General features: G+C 44.3%; 1 protein-coding gene across 3 annotated transcripts in view; it reads right to left on the reverse strand.

The window, feature by feature from the left end:
* Nucleotides 1-15,475, reverse strand: part of PAPD5 (poly(A) RNA polymerase D5, non-canonical) — a 66,623-nt gene that overhangs the window by 13,693 nt on the left and 37,455 nt on the right. For all 3 annotated transcript variants that reach the window (XM_021094215.1, XM_021094216.1, XM_021094217.1), the window contains 3 exons: nucleotides 4,996-5,119; nucleotides 2,766-2,812; nucleotides 768-888 (listed from right to left, as the gene is read on the reverse strand). In XM_021094215.1, coding sequence (XP_020949874.1) covers nucleotides 768-888; nucleotides 2,766-2,812; nucleotides 4,996-5,119 — 292 coding nt within the window. The remainder of the gene's footprint in view (nucleotides 1-767; nucleotides 889-2,765; nucleotides 2,813-4,995; nucleotides 5,120-15,475) is intronic.

Consider the following 15,475-nt stretch of genomic DNA (forward strand, 5'->3'; position numbering starts at 1 on the left):
AAATAAGCTTCTGTGAAAATTCTTTTTTTTTTTTTGGCCGCACCATGGCATGTGGACGTTCTTAGGCAGGGATGAAACCCACGTCACAGCTGTAACCAAAGCCACAGCAGTGACAATGCTGCATCCTTAACCCACTGAGCCACGAGGGAACTCTTTCCAGAAAAATTCTTTAATGTCCATTCCATTAGTTAAAATATAACTTGATTTACAAAATTTCAATTACACTCAATTTTTCAAGGACACAAAATATGACAGAATAGAAAAGTAACATCTATAGTTATCTTCTGCGTAACTATAAACTTTCTATTAGATGGTCACTTTTTTTTTTTTTTTTTGGCCACCCCATGGCACATGGAGTTCCCAGGCCAGAGACCAGATTCAAGCTACACTTGTGACCCATGCCACAGCTGCAGCAATGCTGGATCCTTTAACCCACTGTGCCAGGCCAGGGATCGAACCTGCATCCTGGCGCTGCAGACACTGCCAATCCTGTTGTGCCACAGTGAGAACTATTTATACTCTTCATATTAAAAAAAAAAAAAAAAGCTACAGTGAGTATTGTGTATGATAAAATTGTGTAATATTTTTTTTCAAGAAATGTATAACCAGGATCATTCATTTGTCGCACAAATATAACTTTTTATGTCAAAGCACTGTGATCATTAACAAAAGGAAAAACAATCTGTGCTTACCAAAATTAAATTTTAATTCTACAAATTTCATGCATAAGAAACAAGAGAGTTTAAGATGAAATGCTGAAGACTTACAGTTGCTTTGTCTAGAACTTTCACCGAATCTTCATCTGCAACCTTATGCTTCCGAAGAGCTTCTTCCAAGGTCCAAAGGGGGAGGTTCTCCCACTTCCCAAACACCACGAGATCGATGTCACTGGACACAGAGCACATGCGAGAGTTGTTTAAAGAAGCAAGACACTGTACTTGCTTTAACTTACCTTCAAGCTACAGACTGCAAGTGAGGCCAATGAAAACCTATTTCTCACCCTGCCCGATGGAGACCAAAACTGTTGGTGAGGACTGTTTTTTAGAGAGGAAGTGAAAAAGGCTGGTGATTTTAACAACCTCCTCCTTCTCCAAGTCACTGCCCAGGGTGACTCTGAGAGAAGTAAAACCTCAAAAACACCACTGAGTGTTTCCTGTTCCTAAAGGCTTCTGGTACTGAAAACCTTAAGACCTTCTGGGTGAATGAGGTTAACTGAGTAACTGTGACTTAGATTACTACGGATAAAAAACAAGATGCAGGCAGTATATCTAGTGTGCCACCATTTGTGTAAAAAAGGAAGAAGCACATATTTCCTTTTATATGCACAGAATATTTCTGGAAGGATATGCAAAGAACTGCTAACACTGGCTCCTCCAAGGAGAGAAACTGGGGGACAGAGGTGGTATCTAGACTTTTCTTTGTCATTATTTTTGTGCCCTTTTCAAATATGAACTAGATGAATGTACTACCTATTCATAAAATTTTACTAAATTTTTAGAAAGATGACTCACAGTTTTCCTGAAGTTCAGAACCTAAATAAAGAAAACTCAAAGTGGAATATTTTCTGGCTTTTTTAGGCCTAGGAGAGCAAAGGGAAGAATGGAAACTGCTAGGATCCATCCACTTAACACATAATTTTAAGTGGATGAAAAACACCATGGGAAGTTCCCGTTGTGGCACAGCGGAAACGAATCCAACTAGTATCCATGAGGATGTGGGTTCTCTGGCCTTGCTCAGTGGATCAGGGTCTGGTGTTGCCTTGAGCTGTGGTGTAGGTCGCAGGCGAGGCTCAGATCCCAAGGTGCTGTGGCTCTGGTATAGGCTGGCAACTGTAGCTCCAATTCAACCCCTGGCCTGGGAACTTCCATGTGCATGGGTGTGGCCCTAAAAAGGAAAAAAAAAAAAAAACCCACAATGGATGCCTACACTAAATCATACTGCACTGTGCACCTAAACATTTGTGAAGAGGGTAAGTCTCATGCTGGGTGCTTTTACCGTGATAAAAACAAAAGCAAAACATGATGAAATGTTTTTGCTTCGTAAAGACAAGAGCATTTCAATTCTTAGAGAACTGGTACTCACCCCTCCAAAAGCACCCCCGACACATACACACCACCCCCACCCCCAGCTATGGGTCAAAACAGTCCTCATTTGAGAAGATGAAAATAAACAAGAAGCCTGAAAAGACAGAGACTTTCCTGAGAGAGAAGTCTGTACCCTGAATTTCTGGGTCAGAATGCTGGGACAGGAGCTAGGAGTATGAGCTCTTCATAAAAATGAGATACACACTCCTATCTACAAAACAGGTCCTACTGCAGAGCACTGAGAACAACCCTCATCATCCTGTAATACCCTCTAACAGAAAAGCCTCTGAAAAAGAATGAGTATCTAAATGTATATATATTTATATACATATACATATATGAGTACTTTGTACACTTGAAACTAATACAACATTGTAAGCATTGTAAATTAACTACACCTCAAAAGTGAGAGACCTAGCATTCCAGAATATACAAAACTCTGCAGCATCATCAGGTGTTTTACCATAAGACTGCATTACCATCTGTGTTAGTGAGTTAAGTTATGGGGGTGAACAGTTCTTTGCAGTAATATTTTACCTCAAGGTAATTCAAATAAAATATAGGTAAGTGACTTTTAGTTTCATAAATCTGTTTTGTTTCTACTCTTACCCCTTCAACAGTCAAAACAAATGCGCTATAGAAAAATGCATAATCTTTTAAAAGCTTCATAGAGGTACTAACCTAGTAGGTAAATAGAGGCCAGTTTTAAAACTTCCAAATATCTGGACCTGAAATAGAAAAAATTATTATATTATAATATCAGAGGAAAAAGCCACCGAACTCTGGAGAAATGTGAGATTTTGCTACCCTCTACTGGTAGTTCTTAGTACTACAAGAGCATTTTTTCTAGCACCATGCTTTCATGAAGCAGGATCCTGTGTCTCACAGGCAGACATTTGGAATACAGTTTAAACTTATTAGGTCCAAATATCAAACATGCAGGCTAAAAGAGAAACTTCCTAAAGTAATTTTCAGGTCACTAACGTTCCTTTATAATCGACAGACACAATCCTTAACATTGGTTCTCTAAGCAGGAGTCTTCTCACCGACGACTAAATTAGGGTCGGACTCCTTCGACTACAGGGCAAGTGCCGGCCTGCAGGCCCTCCCACTCCTCCCCACAGAGAACACAGCTTTATTTATGCTGTTACATAAAACCAGGACACAGGCTTTCTCAACCCACAGAGAACAGGCCAGTATGTGTATGCAAGTCATTGCAACAAAGGATGAACAATGAAAAAAGCTCAACCTTTGAGATGAGATGGACCCAGGAAAATAATCACAGCCTCGTGTTCCTCAAAAATGGTGGAGAAAATCCCCCACCTCAGAAGGCAGAGGACTGATTTAGATCAGGGTTTCCAAACTTCAGCACTGCTCACATCTGGGGCAGATCATTCTTTGTTGTGAGGGGCTGTCCTCTGCTCTGTGAGATGTTTAGCAACTGCCATGGCCTCTAATCACTACGTGCCAAGAGCACCTCTCCAGTCACCATACTCAAAAAAGCGTTTCTGACAACTGCCAAATGCCACCCAGGGAGAAACCTGTCTCCGGTTGAAAGCCACTGATCTAGATCACACAGGAGAAACAATATGGCATACAGTAGCTGCTCAAGAAAATATTAGTGTCCTCCCCTCTTCCCTGTATATTTGAAGCTTCTCTGTGTTGCCAACTGTACCAAAAAAAACTTCCTTGGCTTTGGCTTCACCGCCCCATGAGAGAGTCTAAAGAAGAGCCATATAATGCAATGGAATGGTCTAGTAAGTTACTTCTCTGAATGCATGAAATTATAGAACAGACCCTCAGAGGAGCCCTAAAAATAAATGTCAACAATAAGAACCACAAGGGAGTTCCCACTGAGGCTCAGCAGGTTAAGGATCTGACACTGTATCTGTGAGGATGCGGGTTCAATCCCTGGCCTCACTCAGTGGATTGAGGAGCTGGTGTTGCTGCAAGCGGTGACAGGTCGCAGGTGCAGCTTGAATCTGGCATTGCTGTGGCTGTGGTGTAGGCCTGCAGCTGCAGCTCTGATTCGACCTCTAGCCTGGGCACTTCCACATGCCACAAGTAGGGCCGTTAAAAAAAACAAACAAACCGAAAAGAACCACCAAAAAGCAGAGGAAATCTTGGGCAAAAGTTCCGTTCCCTGGGTGGGGACTACAGTGGGAGACAAGGAGTGATCAGAGAGAAGAAAAGAGCAATTTCGGGAAAGCAAAGTAGATGCGAAGCCATGCATTAGCCTATGAAAACACACTTCGAATGATATAAGGAATTCCTACATATACACTGTTTATACTGACAGGGTGGAACAAAATAGTAATGGGATTCTGGTTCGGGTACATCACATCCAAAGAATGCACGCTCTGCTACAACGAGGCTTGATTAGTCTTTCTTCTCTTTATACCAATGATTCCTAAGTAACACTTTGCCTTTGTAGAGTAGGTGCTGTTCAGTACGGCAAAGAAATAGTTTGTTTTTTTTTGTTTGTCTTTTTTGTCTTTTGTTGTTGCTACTTCTTGGGCCGCTCCCACGGCATATGGAGGTTCCCAGGCTAGGGGTTGAATCGGAGCTGTAGCCACTGGCCTACGCCAGAGCCACTGCAACATGGGATCCGAGCCGCGTCTGCAACCTACACCACAGGTCACAGCAACGCCGGATCGTTAACCCACTGTGCAAGGGCAGGGACCGAACCCGCAACCTCATGGTTCCTAGTCGGATTCGTTAACCACTGCGCCACGACGGGAACTCCAGCAAAGAAATAGTTTTAAAGCAAGTCATCCAACTCAATGCAAATAACTGAGAAGCCCCAAATTCTGAAAGCTGAAGAAAACTGCTTTTCAAATGTCACTAAACCACAGAAGCACACCCACAGGGATACTATCCTAAGCACCCAGTGACCCAGACAGGTACTCACGTCAGCGCTGGGCCAGAGCTCCTTAATCACACTCTCGATCCGGTTCACCACCTCCATCCGCATCTTCTCCTCCTCTGGTCTTGGAGACATGTACTCATAAAAATCACTGATTTCTTCATGCAGACTGGAGGAAAAAAGCAGAAAAGTTAATATAAGCAGGGCCAATCCAATGAGAAATCACTATCTTAACTAATCTTATCTTAAATTAAGTCTTACAACTCAGCTAATGATTCTACATTCATAGATTTCTCAACCTTAAAGGTTATGATTCATGCTAAGCTAAAATGGGAATGTACAAAATTTAATCAAAATGCCAAAATAATTAAATAAAACAAGGAACTCCAAATTCCAAAAGTTATTATTTTTTTTGCAGGCTGCACCTGCACCACAGGGAGGTTCCCAGGCTAGGGGTCAGATCAGCGCCTCAGCTGCCGGCCCACACCACAGCCATGCCAGATCCAAGCTGCACCTGTGACCTACACTGAAGCTTGCGGCAATGCTGGATCCTTACTTTACCCACTGAGCAGGGCCAGGGACCGAACTCGCATCCTCATGGATACTAGTTGAGTTCTTAACCCACTGAGTCACAACGAGAACTCCCAAAATTCCAAGAATTCTTAATGGATGTGTACTAGCACCTGCCACAGCATTTATTATCTGCCAGTGCAGAATACTTGCTCAGGGCTGCTGATTTAAAATTCTTCTAAATTTCAAGTGTAAGATCTGCCCTCTGCCTTTACACTTTGGATCCAGTAGATACTAACACATGAAGATACAGAATCCAGGTGTCACAGACAAGCTTCCTGGCAGTGGGGACCAACCCTCCCACCGCTATGTAATCCATTCCTCACAGGAGTGAAATAGCCAAACGTCTTCCATAATGCTTGCTTAGTGACTTCAGTGTCAAATGAACAGGTCAGCCAGTGAGTATCAGCCAAGACCTGAAAAGAATGCCCAGCAGACAAGGCTCTAGGAAGGAGCTAAAGACCTGCAGGGACCAAGAGGAACGGGCACACTCTGGGAGCACCGAGCCAAGAGCAGCGCCTGGGGCCGAGGGAGGCGTGGAGGGAGGAGCAGCACCTGAGAGGAAGGCGGGCGCCTGACAGCAAGCTTGAGCAACAAGCTAGGCGGTTCAGACCTCCCCCTACTCTGACAAGAAACTATTTAAATGTTTCTGAGAGGGACCACGGAAAGACCAACTTCAAAAACAAAGCATTTTAAGAAGATTCATCTGGCAATGGTGCAACCAATGGACGGGCAGTGACAAGACTGGATGCAGAGGGGATGGCTCAGAAATTACTGCCACAGTAGAAGCACTGGATGAAAGCCTGGAGGATGGTGACAGGCAAGAAATGGGCTCCAGAAACACCACACACAGCCTCAGGGGCTGGGCCGGAGGATGTGAGCAGCAGTGGAAAGGGAGGAGCGAGGACGCAGTGGGAAAGCAAGGGCCGAGGCCTGAGGGGCTGCGGGAATCGATGAACAAGAAGAAAGGACAAGCGAGGCTGGCTAAGGCGCTGGATGCAGTCAATTACTACGGCGGAACTGAAGACAATGAAAACAGCTGTCCTTTCCAAGCTGGCGCAAGTGCGCAGAGCTACCTTTAAGAGGGACACTGAGTAGAGAATGGGAGGACATCTGCTAAACTTGTGTGGGATGCAGACAGGCGGAAGGGCGGGCTCCAGAGAGCAGGAGGTAAGCCAGAGGGAGGGTATTCTTGCAGGGGCTCAGTCTAGCACAGCTGGGATGGGCCAGGAAGCCAGGGGAAGGGCACTAGTTCAACAGCAATGGGTGCCAAGTGCCAGAAGGGAACATGCTGAGGGGCCGTGCAGGAAGGGCTGCCTTGAAGGGAGAGGATCTGGAAGGAGGGGTGTGCCCCCAAGGGCAGGCCCATTAGGGTACAGGACTGACAGGAAGCTAGAAACACCCAGACCCAAAATGGCTGTAAGGAAAGGAAAGGAAAGGAAAATGCCTAAGTCCCAAGCACCACTGGCTATAACACTGACTGAAAATGTGGCCGAGCAAGCAGTCAACAGTTTCTGCCTCTTTCGATGTTTTCTTTTTAGACAGAGTCAAAAACCTTGAGTTCCAGACTCGGCCTCTGCCTGACGGCAGCTGCATTCCTTTTGAAAAGTGACTGGCAATTTCCGAACTCAGCGTCCTTAGGAACAATCTAGAAGTTGGCAACCAGGAGCCTTTTCAGGCCCTCAGGGCCGTTTGTAAGGCATGATCTAGAGCAGCGTTCTGCCTGCTCACTGTGCAACACTACAGCAAAACTGGATTTTAAAACTCCAGGGAGTTCCGCAGGTGAATCCAGAGACCCCCCCCCCCCCCCATGGAGTCAAGTCTTCCTTGCTATGCTTCTAGGTACCTTTGCATCTTCTGAAATTTTTTTTTTTTTAAGCTTCCCAGGTTTTAATATATTTCCTAAAGCCATCCTCCCTTCAGATTCTTCCCCCCCCCCTTTTTTTTTTGGCTTTTTAGGGCCGCACCCATGGCATATAGAGGTTCCTAGGTTAGGGGTTGAATTGGAGTTGTAGCTGCTAGCCTAGGTCACAGCCAGAGCAACGCAGGATCCGAGCCACATCTGCAACCTGCTCTACAGCTCAAGGTCACATCCTTAACCCACTGAGAGAGGCCAGGGATCAAACCTGCATCCTCATGGATACTAGTCAGGTTTGTTAACCGCTGAGCCACGATGGAAACTCTTCATAGTTTTTTTCTTTCTTTCTTTCTTTGAGAATCTTAAAGACTACATCTAAAACAACTTGTCAGTTAGAGAGCTTCACAGCTTGCATTACTCTTCTATACTTTTGGAAAGGACGGGGACCACAAATGAACAACAAAACTAATGATTTCTTATCTAAACGGACTATTTGCTATGAATTATCGGTTTCTTTGTGGCTTGAAAGCATATCATTCTATAGCCAAGACATGGAAACAATCTAAATGTCCATCAACAGATGAATGGATTAAGAAGATGTGGTACATATATACAATGGAATACTACTCAGTCCTGAAAAAGAACAAAATAATGCCATTTGCAGCAACATGGATGCACCTAGAGATTATCATACTAAGTGAAGTCAGAAAGAGAAAGACAAATACTGTGTGATATCACTTATGTGTGGAATCTAAAATATGGCACAAACGAACCTATCTACAGAACAGAAACAGACTCACAGACATGGAGAACATGCTTGTGACGGCCAAGGGGCAGGGGGTGGGCGTAGGATGGACTGGGAGTTTGGGGTTAACAGATGCAAACCATTACGTCTAGAGTGGATAAATGAGGAGGTCCTACTGTACAGCACCATGCAATCTCCTGGAATAGACCACGATGGGAAAGAATATTTTTTAAAAAAAGAATGTATATATATAAAACTGAGTCACTTTGTTGTACAGCAGAAATTGGCACAACACTGTAAGTCAGCTGTACTTTAATAACAGTGATTTTCAAAAAGCACATCACAGTAGAACACATCCATTTTAACCAACGGAAAAAACTTCCCAAATTCGCCTTACCTACTCTACAAAGGCCCGCTTAACACACTTTCTAATTCAAATACAGGCAAAAAGTATTTAGGCCAACATCCAGTGGATCTTCAAGTCACAGGCAACTGAGTAAGAATTCATTCTCTGAACACTACAGTGCGCCTGTGTTCAGGACATTAGAAGGAAAATGGCCAATCACACCTGATCCTGGCCTAGGTAGTTTCCCCCTAACCATGAAAAGAAATACTCATTTGAAACAGCTTTGTGATGGGTAATATATATGTGCCATCCTGTTCCTGCACAGGCAGATTGCAGATGAATAGAAGGAGTGATTTCCAATGATCACAACTTGGGGAAACGGAAAGGGGTTGCCTCACAGGGAACAGATGTCTCCGTCACTGCACATGTAAGTAAAGAAACCAGACAACCAAGAAGCAAGCAAAGGTCTTTTTTTCTTTCTTTCTTTCTTTTTTTTTTTTGTCTTTTTGCCATTTCTTGGGCCGCTCCCACGGCATATGGAGCTTCCCAGGCTAGGGGTCGAATCAGAGCTGTAGCCACCGGCCTACGCCAGAGCCACAGCAACGCGGGATCCAAGCCACGTCTGCAACCTACACCATAGCTCACGGCAACGCCAGATCATTAACCCACCGAGCAAGGCCAGGGATTGAACCCGCAACCTCATGGTTCCTAGTCAGATTCGTTAACCACTGCGCCACGACGGGAACTCCAAGCAAAGGTCTTTTAAGAGATTTCTGGACCTGGTAAAAAGTGGAGCAGATTCTAAAATTCCTATTTACCACTAGGCTTTTAGGTTTCTAATGAGCACATTAATTTAGAGGTAAGACATTACAGGTTTACAAAACAAACTCTTAAATTAAGACTACCCTAAACCCAGGAGTTTCCGTCGTGGCACAGCAGAAATGAATCTGACTAGGAACCATGAGGTTGCGGGTTCGATCCCTGGCCTCGCTCAGTGGGTTAAGGATCTGGCATTGCCTTGAGCTGTGGTGTACGTTGCAGACGCAAATCAGATCTGACATTGCTGTGGCTGTGGTGTAGGCCAGCAGCTGTAGCTCCGATGAGACCCCTAGCCTGGGAACCTCCATATGCCACAAGTGTGGCCCTTAAAAAGCAAAAAAAAAAAAAAAGACTACCCTAAACTTTAATATTCCATGAATCATCCTCCACAGAATATACAGTTCTACAGCTTATCCAGTTCTTTCATTGATTCGCATTTGCCATACTGGAAGAGGGGAAAAGGAATTAAGGACAAAAAGGAGAGCTCTTAAAATAAAACTATACTTGAACAGTAAGATCAAGAGAACCCGGCTGGGAGTTCCCTTCGTGGCTCAGCTGATAACGAACCCAATCCATGAGGATGCGGGTTCGATCCCTGGCCTCACTCAGTGGGTGAAGGATCTGGTGTTGCCGTGGGCTGTGGTGTAGGCCTGCAGCTACATCTCTGATTCGACCCCTAGCCTGGGAACTTCCATATGCCAAGGGTGCGGCCCTAAAAAGCAAAAAAACAAAAACAAAAACAAACAAAAACAAGAGAACCCACCTCAGACCAGCCAGGATCACCTCCTTGCCCACACGAAACACAAACATCACCACCTATCTCGTCTATGTTTAACCAGCTACATGTAAAATGCTTAAAGAACTGAGAAATCTTGGTATATTTAGGAAAAGAACTTCCAATAAAGATTTTAAAACAGTTCTGAGGGGCTCTAACTCTGTGGCCTGCACAGTGTTACAGGCAAGGTGCCATGTAGATCTGGGTGCTTCAAAAATCCCCAAGGAGCTGAATCCCATTTTTGGAATGCCCACTACACACCTGGCACACTTTTGAGTGACATGATGACCTAATAAAGGCTGGAAACGAGAGAGACTTTCTAAGTTTGCTTTCACATATTAATGTAACTTTATGCTACCAAAATCAATGACACACAGACGACTTCAGTTTCTTCCACATCTGGGCCACAACTCAATGTGATTAATTAGTAAATACTGCTGTATGCTACACACCCAGCTCTACAGTTTCTCATCTTAAGTTATAAAACACAACTCCCTTGTGATCAAAATACAGTGCCCTCTACTGGGAATAAATTAAAAAAAAAAAAAAGATAAAGTGAGCAAGGAAGCACATCACTTCCTGTTTTTAGAGGAAAAGCATATAAAAGCAACACAAAATAAGTGCCACTACATAACTGGAAAGGATGCCCGGCCCTCAAAAAAATTAAAAAATTGAGAATCAAGATTAATCTGCTGGAGTTCCCGTCGTGGCGCAGTGGTTAACGAATCCGACTAGGAACTATGAGGTTGCGGGTTCGGTCCCTGCCCTTGCTCAGTGGGTTAACGATCTGGCGTTGCCGTGAGCTGTGGTGTAGGTCGCAGACGCTGCTCGGATCCCACGTTGCTGTGGCTCTGGCGTAGGCTGGTGGCTATGGCTCTGATTAGACCCCTAGCCGGGGAACCTCCATATGCCGCGGGAGTGGCCCAAAGAAATAGCAAAAAGAAAAAAAAAAAAAGATTAATCTGCTGGGGTAAAATTTACATTAATCTCAAATTAATAATAGTACAAAAATTTAACAATCACAAGGGAAAATATCAATTAAAAATAGCTTCTGTATTTTAAAAAATACAAGCCTCCAGATAATTTAGGACAAAACAGAGACATGAAAAAAATCATTGTTGCTCTGACAAAAAGTTCTACCGGAAAAGAAATGCTAGCCTTTCAAAATGACCCTCAAAGGCTATTTCTCTGGCTATAAAAGGAAAGATTCTGCTTCATACCTTTTCGTCTGGGCTGCCCAGGATGGAGGTGTGAGTCTCTTAGGAGCTTCTGTACCCTCAAGAGCAGAGGCAACACGGCAGCCTTCCTGAAGCCTCCCAGGCCAAGGCAGGCAGATGACCCACCACCAACAGCCCTCTGCGCAAGGCCACCCTCTGAGGCACACCCAAAACCCGTTCAGAGCTACCACTGCTTCCTGAAGGACACCTGCCCAGCTTGCAATGTGCCTGAGCCCACTGTTGCATCAAGGTCAAGCTTTCTGGTTTTCATAACTTAAGTCCTCATTAATTATAACTTCAGGCTTACCTGAAGGCACCGACAAAGTTCTATTCAGTTACTGTCAATAACAAGATTACTCCCCCAAATTTTATGATTAAAAATAACTACTTCTGACAAAGATATATGGAAAAGGCATTCATATGCCATGTGTAAAAAATATAAATTATTACAACTTCTCCAAGGTGGTTATATTAATAAGCGCTAAATAATATTTACATAAATAATTTTTAAAATTCCCCTTCTTTCATTAACATCAGCCAAGACATGGAAACAACCCAATGTACACTGACAGGTGAACAGATAAAGAAAACATGGCACCTTTAACTATAAGGACATATTACTCAGCCTTAATAAAGGAAATCTTGCCATTTGCAACATAAACAAATCTCAAGGACGTTACACTAGGTGAAATAATCAGAGGAAGACAGATACTGCGTGGTTCCACTTACATGCAATATCTAAAACAGTCAAACTCACAGAAACAGAGAACAGAATGGTGGTTGCCAAGGGCCTGGGTTGGGGGCGGGGGTGGGGAGCTGTTCACCGGGTGTACAGTTTCAGTTCAACAAGATGAGTAAGTTCCAGAGATCTAATCTCCAATACTCTGCTGGGCACTTAAAGTTGTGTTAAGAGGGTAGATTTTATGTTGTATTCTCACCATGAAATAAATGAGGGGGACACGAGTAAACTTTTGGAGGTGCTGGACGGATCTCTTACCATGGTTGTGGTGATGGTTTGGGGGGGGGGCGAGTATGCATATGTTCAAACTCATTCTGTTGAATACTTGCATTAAATATGTGCAGTGTTTTATGTATCAATTATACTTCAATAAAGCTGTTTAAAAACAAATCCCTGGGAGTTCCCGTCATGGCGCAGTGGTTAACGAATCCGACTAGGAACCATGAGGTTGCGGGTTCGGTCCCTGCCCTTGCTCAGTGGGTTAAGGATCCGGCGTTGCCATGAGCTATGGTGTAGGCTGCAGACGCGGCTCGGATCCTGCATTGCTGTGGCTCTGGCGTAGGCCGGTGGCTACAGCTCTGATTCGACCCCTAGCCTGGGAACCTCCATATGCTGAAAAAAGAAAAACAAATCCCTCTTTTTTTTTTTCGTCCGCCAGAAATAGTTCCATGAGGGAACAAGGATATTCGCCACAGCATGATTTGGGATACTAAATAAAATACAAAGAGCCTAAACATCCATCAATGGGATCCAAATAAATAATCACAGGAGCACTCACTGACCTTCCCTTGAATTATAGTCAATAATTCATTTAGGAGTTCCCGTTGTGGCGCAGGGGTTAACCAATCCTACTAAGAACCATGAGGTTGTGGGTTCGATCCCTGGCCTCGCTCAGTGGGTTAAGGATCTGGTGTTGCCACGAGCTGTGGTGTAGGTCTCAGGCGAGGCTCAGATCCTGAGCTGCTGTGGCTGTGTGTAGGCTGGCAGCTCCTTAGCCTGGGAGCCTCCATATGCCGTGGTGCAGCCCTAAAAAGACAAAAGACAAAAAAAATAAAATTAAAATGCATACATGTTAACTACCATTGTAATCTTTATAACAACATCTTTATAACAAGGAAAAACATCACTAAAGAATATAACACACACAGGAGAAAGACTCACGTTACTCTAATAACCTAGCTTTGCAGACCAGAAGGCTACACACGAGGCACCTGGAAGACCCAAGCACAGAGGGACCCCGAACCCTGGCACGCGGCAGCAGACCGGGAGACATGTGCAAAGTCACGGCATGCACAATGCAGTGAGTGTAGCAGTGAGCTTCTGTTGGTGTCTGCCTCACCCTTCCTAGGGATTTACAGTCCTAGACGTGTGTGTAAGACCAGTACAGTGCAAGACCAATTTCTGGAAGGATACATAAAAACTGCCTGCAGTAGTTTCCTCCAGAGGGGGTGGGACTGAGGTCTGAGGGGCAGGGATTTAAGTGCCCTCTTGTACCGTTTGATATTTTTTCAAATGTACACAGGCACCAAGAAAAGTGAGTAACAGCAAGCCCTAGGGCCATCCCTAGAGCGGTCGGAGCGCTATCTTCAGGAGGTTCTACAATTCAATTTTTACAAAGAAACTGTCACACACACATATACACACGAATCCATTCTCCTGTATTTCCAGCTGCCAGCTAGACTCCTCTACCTAGATTGTCATCTCAGACTCAGGAAGTTCAAAATGAAATTCCTTCTCTTTCTCCAAAACCTATTCTTCCTCCTTGCATTTTCCTCCTTAGGTTATTATTTTCCCCAAATGGAAACCAAACTGGTTCTCCCTTCTCTGGGCCACCTTCCACATGATCCCCTGGGGTCCCCTGCCTCAAGCTATCTGTGTCACTTCCAAACACCTTACCAGAGAACGATCTCGCCAGCTGCCGGTCTGATCCCTCTGCTCCCCAGTACAGCCACAAAGAACCCGACCAGAACACACCAGGAGCAAGGCACTGCGTGGCCGGAATGCACCAGGCCTCTTCGACGGCCCTGCCCTTGCACAGGCAGGCTCTGGGCCCAGGAGACCCTCTCACTCAGCCGTTGAGAACTCAACTAGCCCCTTCTCCATCAAGTTACCAGAAGCAACAGGACTTTAGCGCCTGCTCAATGTTCCTGTCCGCTCTGGACCTAGTCCCGCCTCCTGCGCAACCGTCAACGCCAGCACATTCAAAGCCCATCCCCACGCACAGGCCTCCCTGCCCTGATTCTACTCTCTGATTCAGCTCTGGGGACATAGAGCCAGGACGCAGCACAGAGAAGTGCTTCTTGAGGAAGGAAGTCTGAGGTGACGTATGTACATCTATCCACAGCCATGTGCATGTGTCAGGAAAGGGAGGTTATGGGCCTTCAAATGAGCTCGATACTTGGATCCAAGGAAATGGACACTCACACTATGAAAAATGACAGAACCAGAAAGGGGGACAATTTGGCCCCCAAACTACAGATGTCCTTTAGAGTTAAAGACGGTAATTCCACTTCTCAGAATGTAGCCTAAGGAAATAAGTCTGCATGTGCCTAGAGATATGACTGTAAGAAAATATCCACAATGAGCATGTAACTTTTTTAAAACACAGCTAAAAGTATTTCAAGAATGAATTACCCTATTATCTTTACCTTTTATTTTATTTTTGTGGATTTTTTTAAAAATTAAAGTATAGCTGATGTACAATGTTGCACCAATTTCAGCTGTGCAGCAAAGTGACCCAGTCATACACACACACACACACACACACACACGCCCTTTCTTATATTCTCTTCCATCATGGTCTCTCCCAAGAGACTGGATAGACTTCCCTGCGCTACAGAGCAGGGCCTCATTGCTTACCCATTCTAAATGGAATAGTTTGCATCTAAAACCCCAGACTCCCAGTCCATCCCCCTCTCCGCATTTTAAAATTTGCACAATGGGTCTAATTTTCTATAGTATTGATAAGGATACAGCAAGGTTGCTTGGAAAAAACTAACTAAATAGGAACATCACCAGTATCAAAGTCAAAAGGTAAAAGCCCTCTACCTCTTCTTTTTTATTTTTGGGCCACATTCACGGCATGTAGAAGGTCCTGGGCCAGGGATCGAAAACCCATGCCACAGCAGGGACAACACTGGATCCTTCACCCGCTGTGCCACAACAGAACTCAAACCTCTTCTATTTATAGCCAAGAAATGTATTCATATCCCAAATAACTCGTAGTACATCCTAAGATTTAAAAAAACAAAGAAGGGAAAATATGGATAATAATGTAAAATTATTTAAAAGAAAAAAAGAGTCTAAATATCTTGGATTTGCAAACCTTGTGGGCATTTAAAACTTTTACTCATAGTTAAGCAATGCTGTATGTGCTATGTCAACCCCTCCTTGGTTAGGACATGGGAATAACTGCAAATAATGGATACTTGTGCCTGTATCCTAAGTTTTCTTTTT

Source organism: Sus scrofa, chromosome 6, assembly GCF_000003025.6.
Source record: "Sus scrofa isolate TJ Tabasco breed Duroc chromosome 6, Sscrofa11.1, whole genome shotgun sequence".
Lineage (NCBI taxonomy): Eukaryota > Metazoa > Chordata > Mammalia > Artiodactyla > Suidae > Sus > Sus scrofa.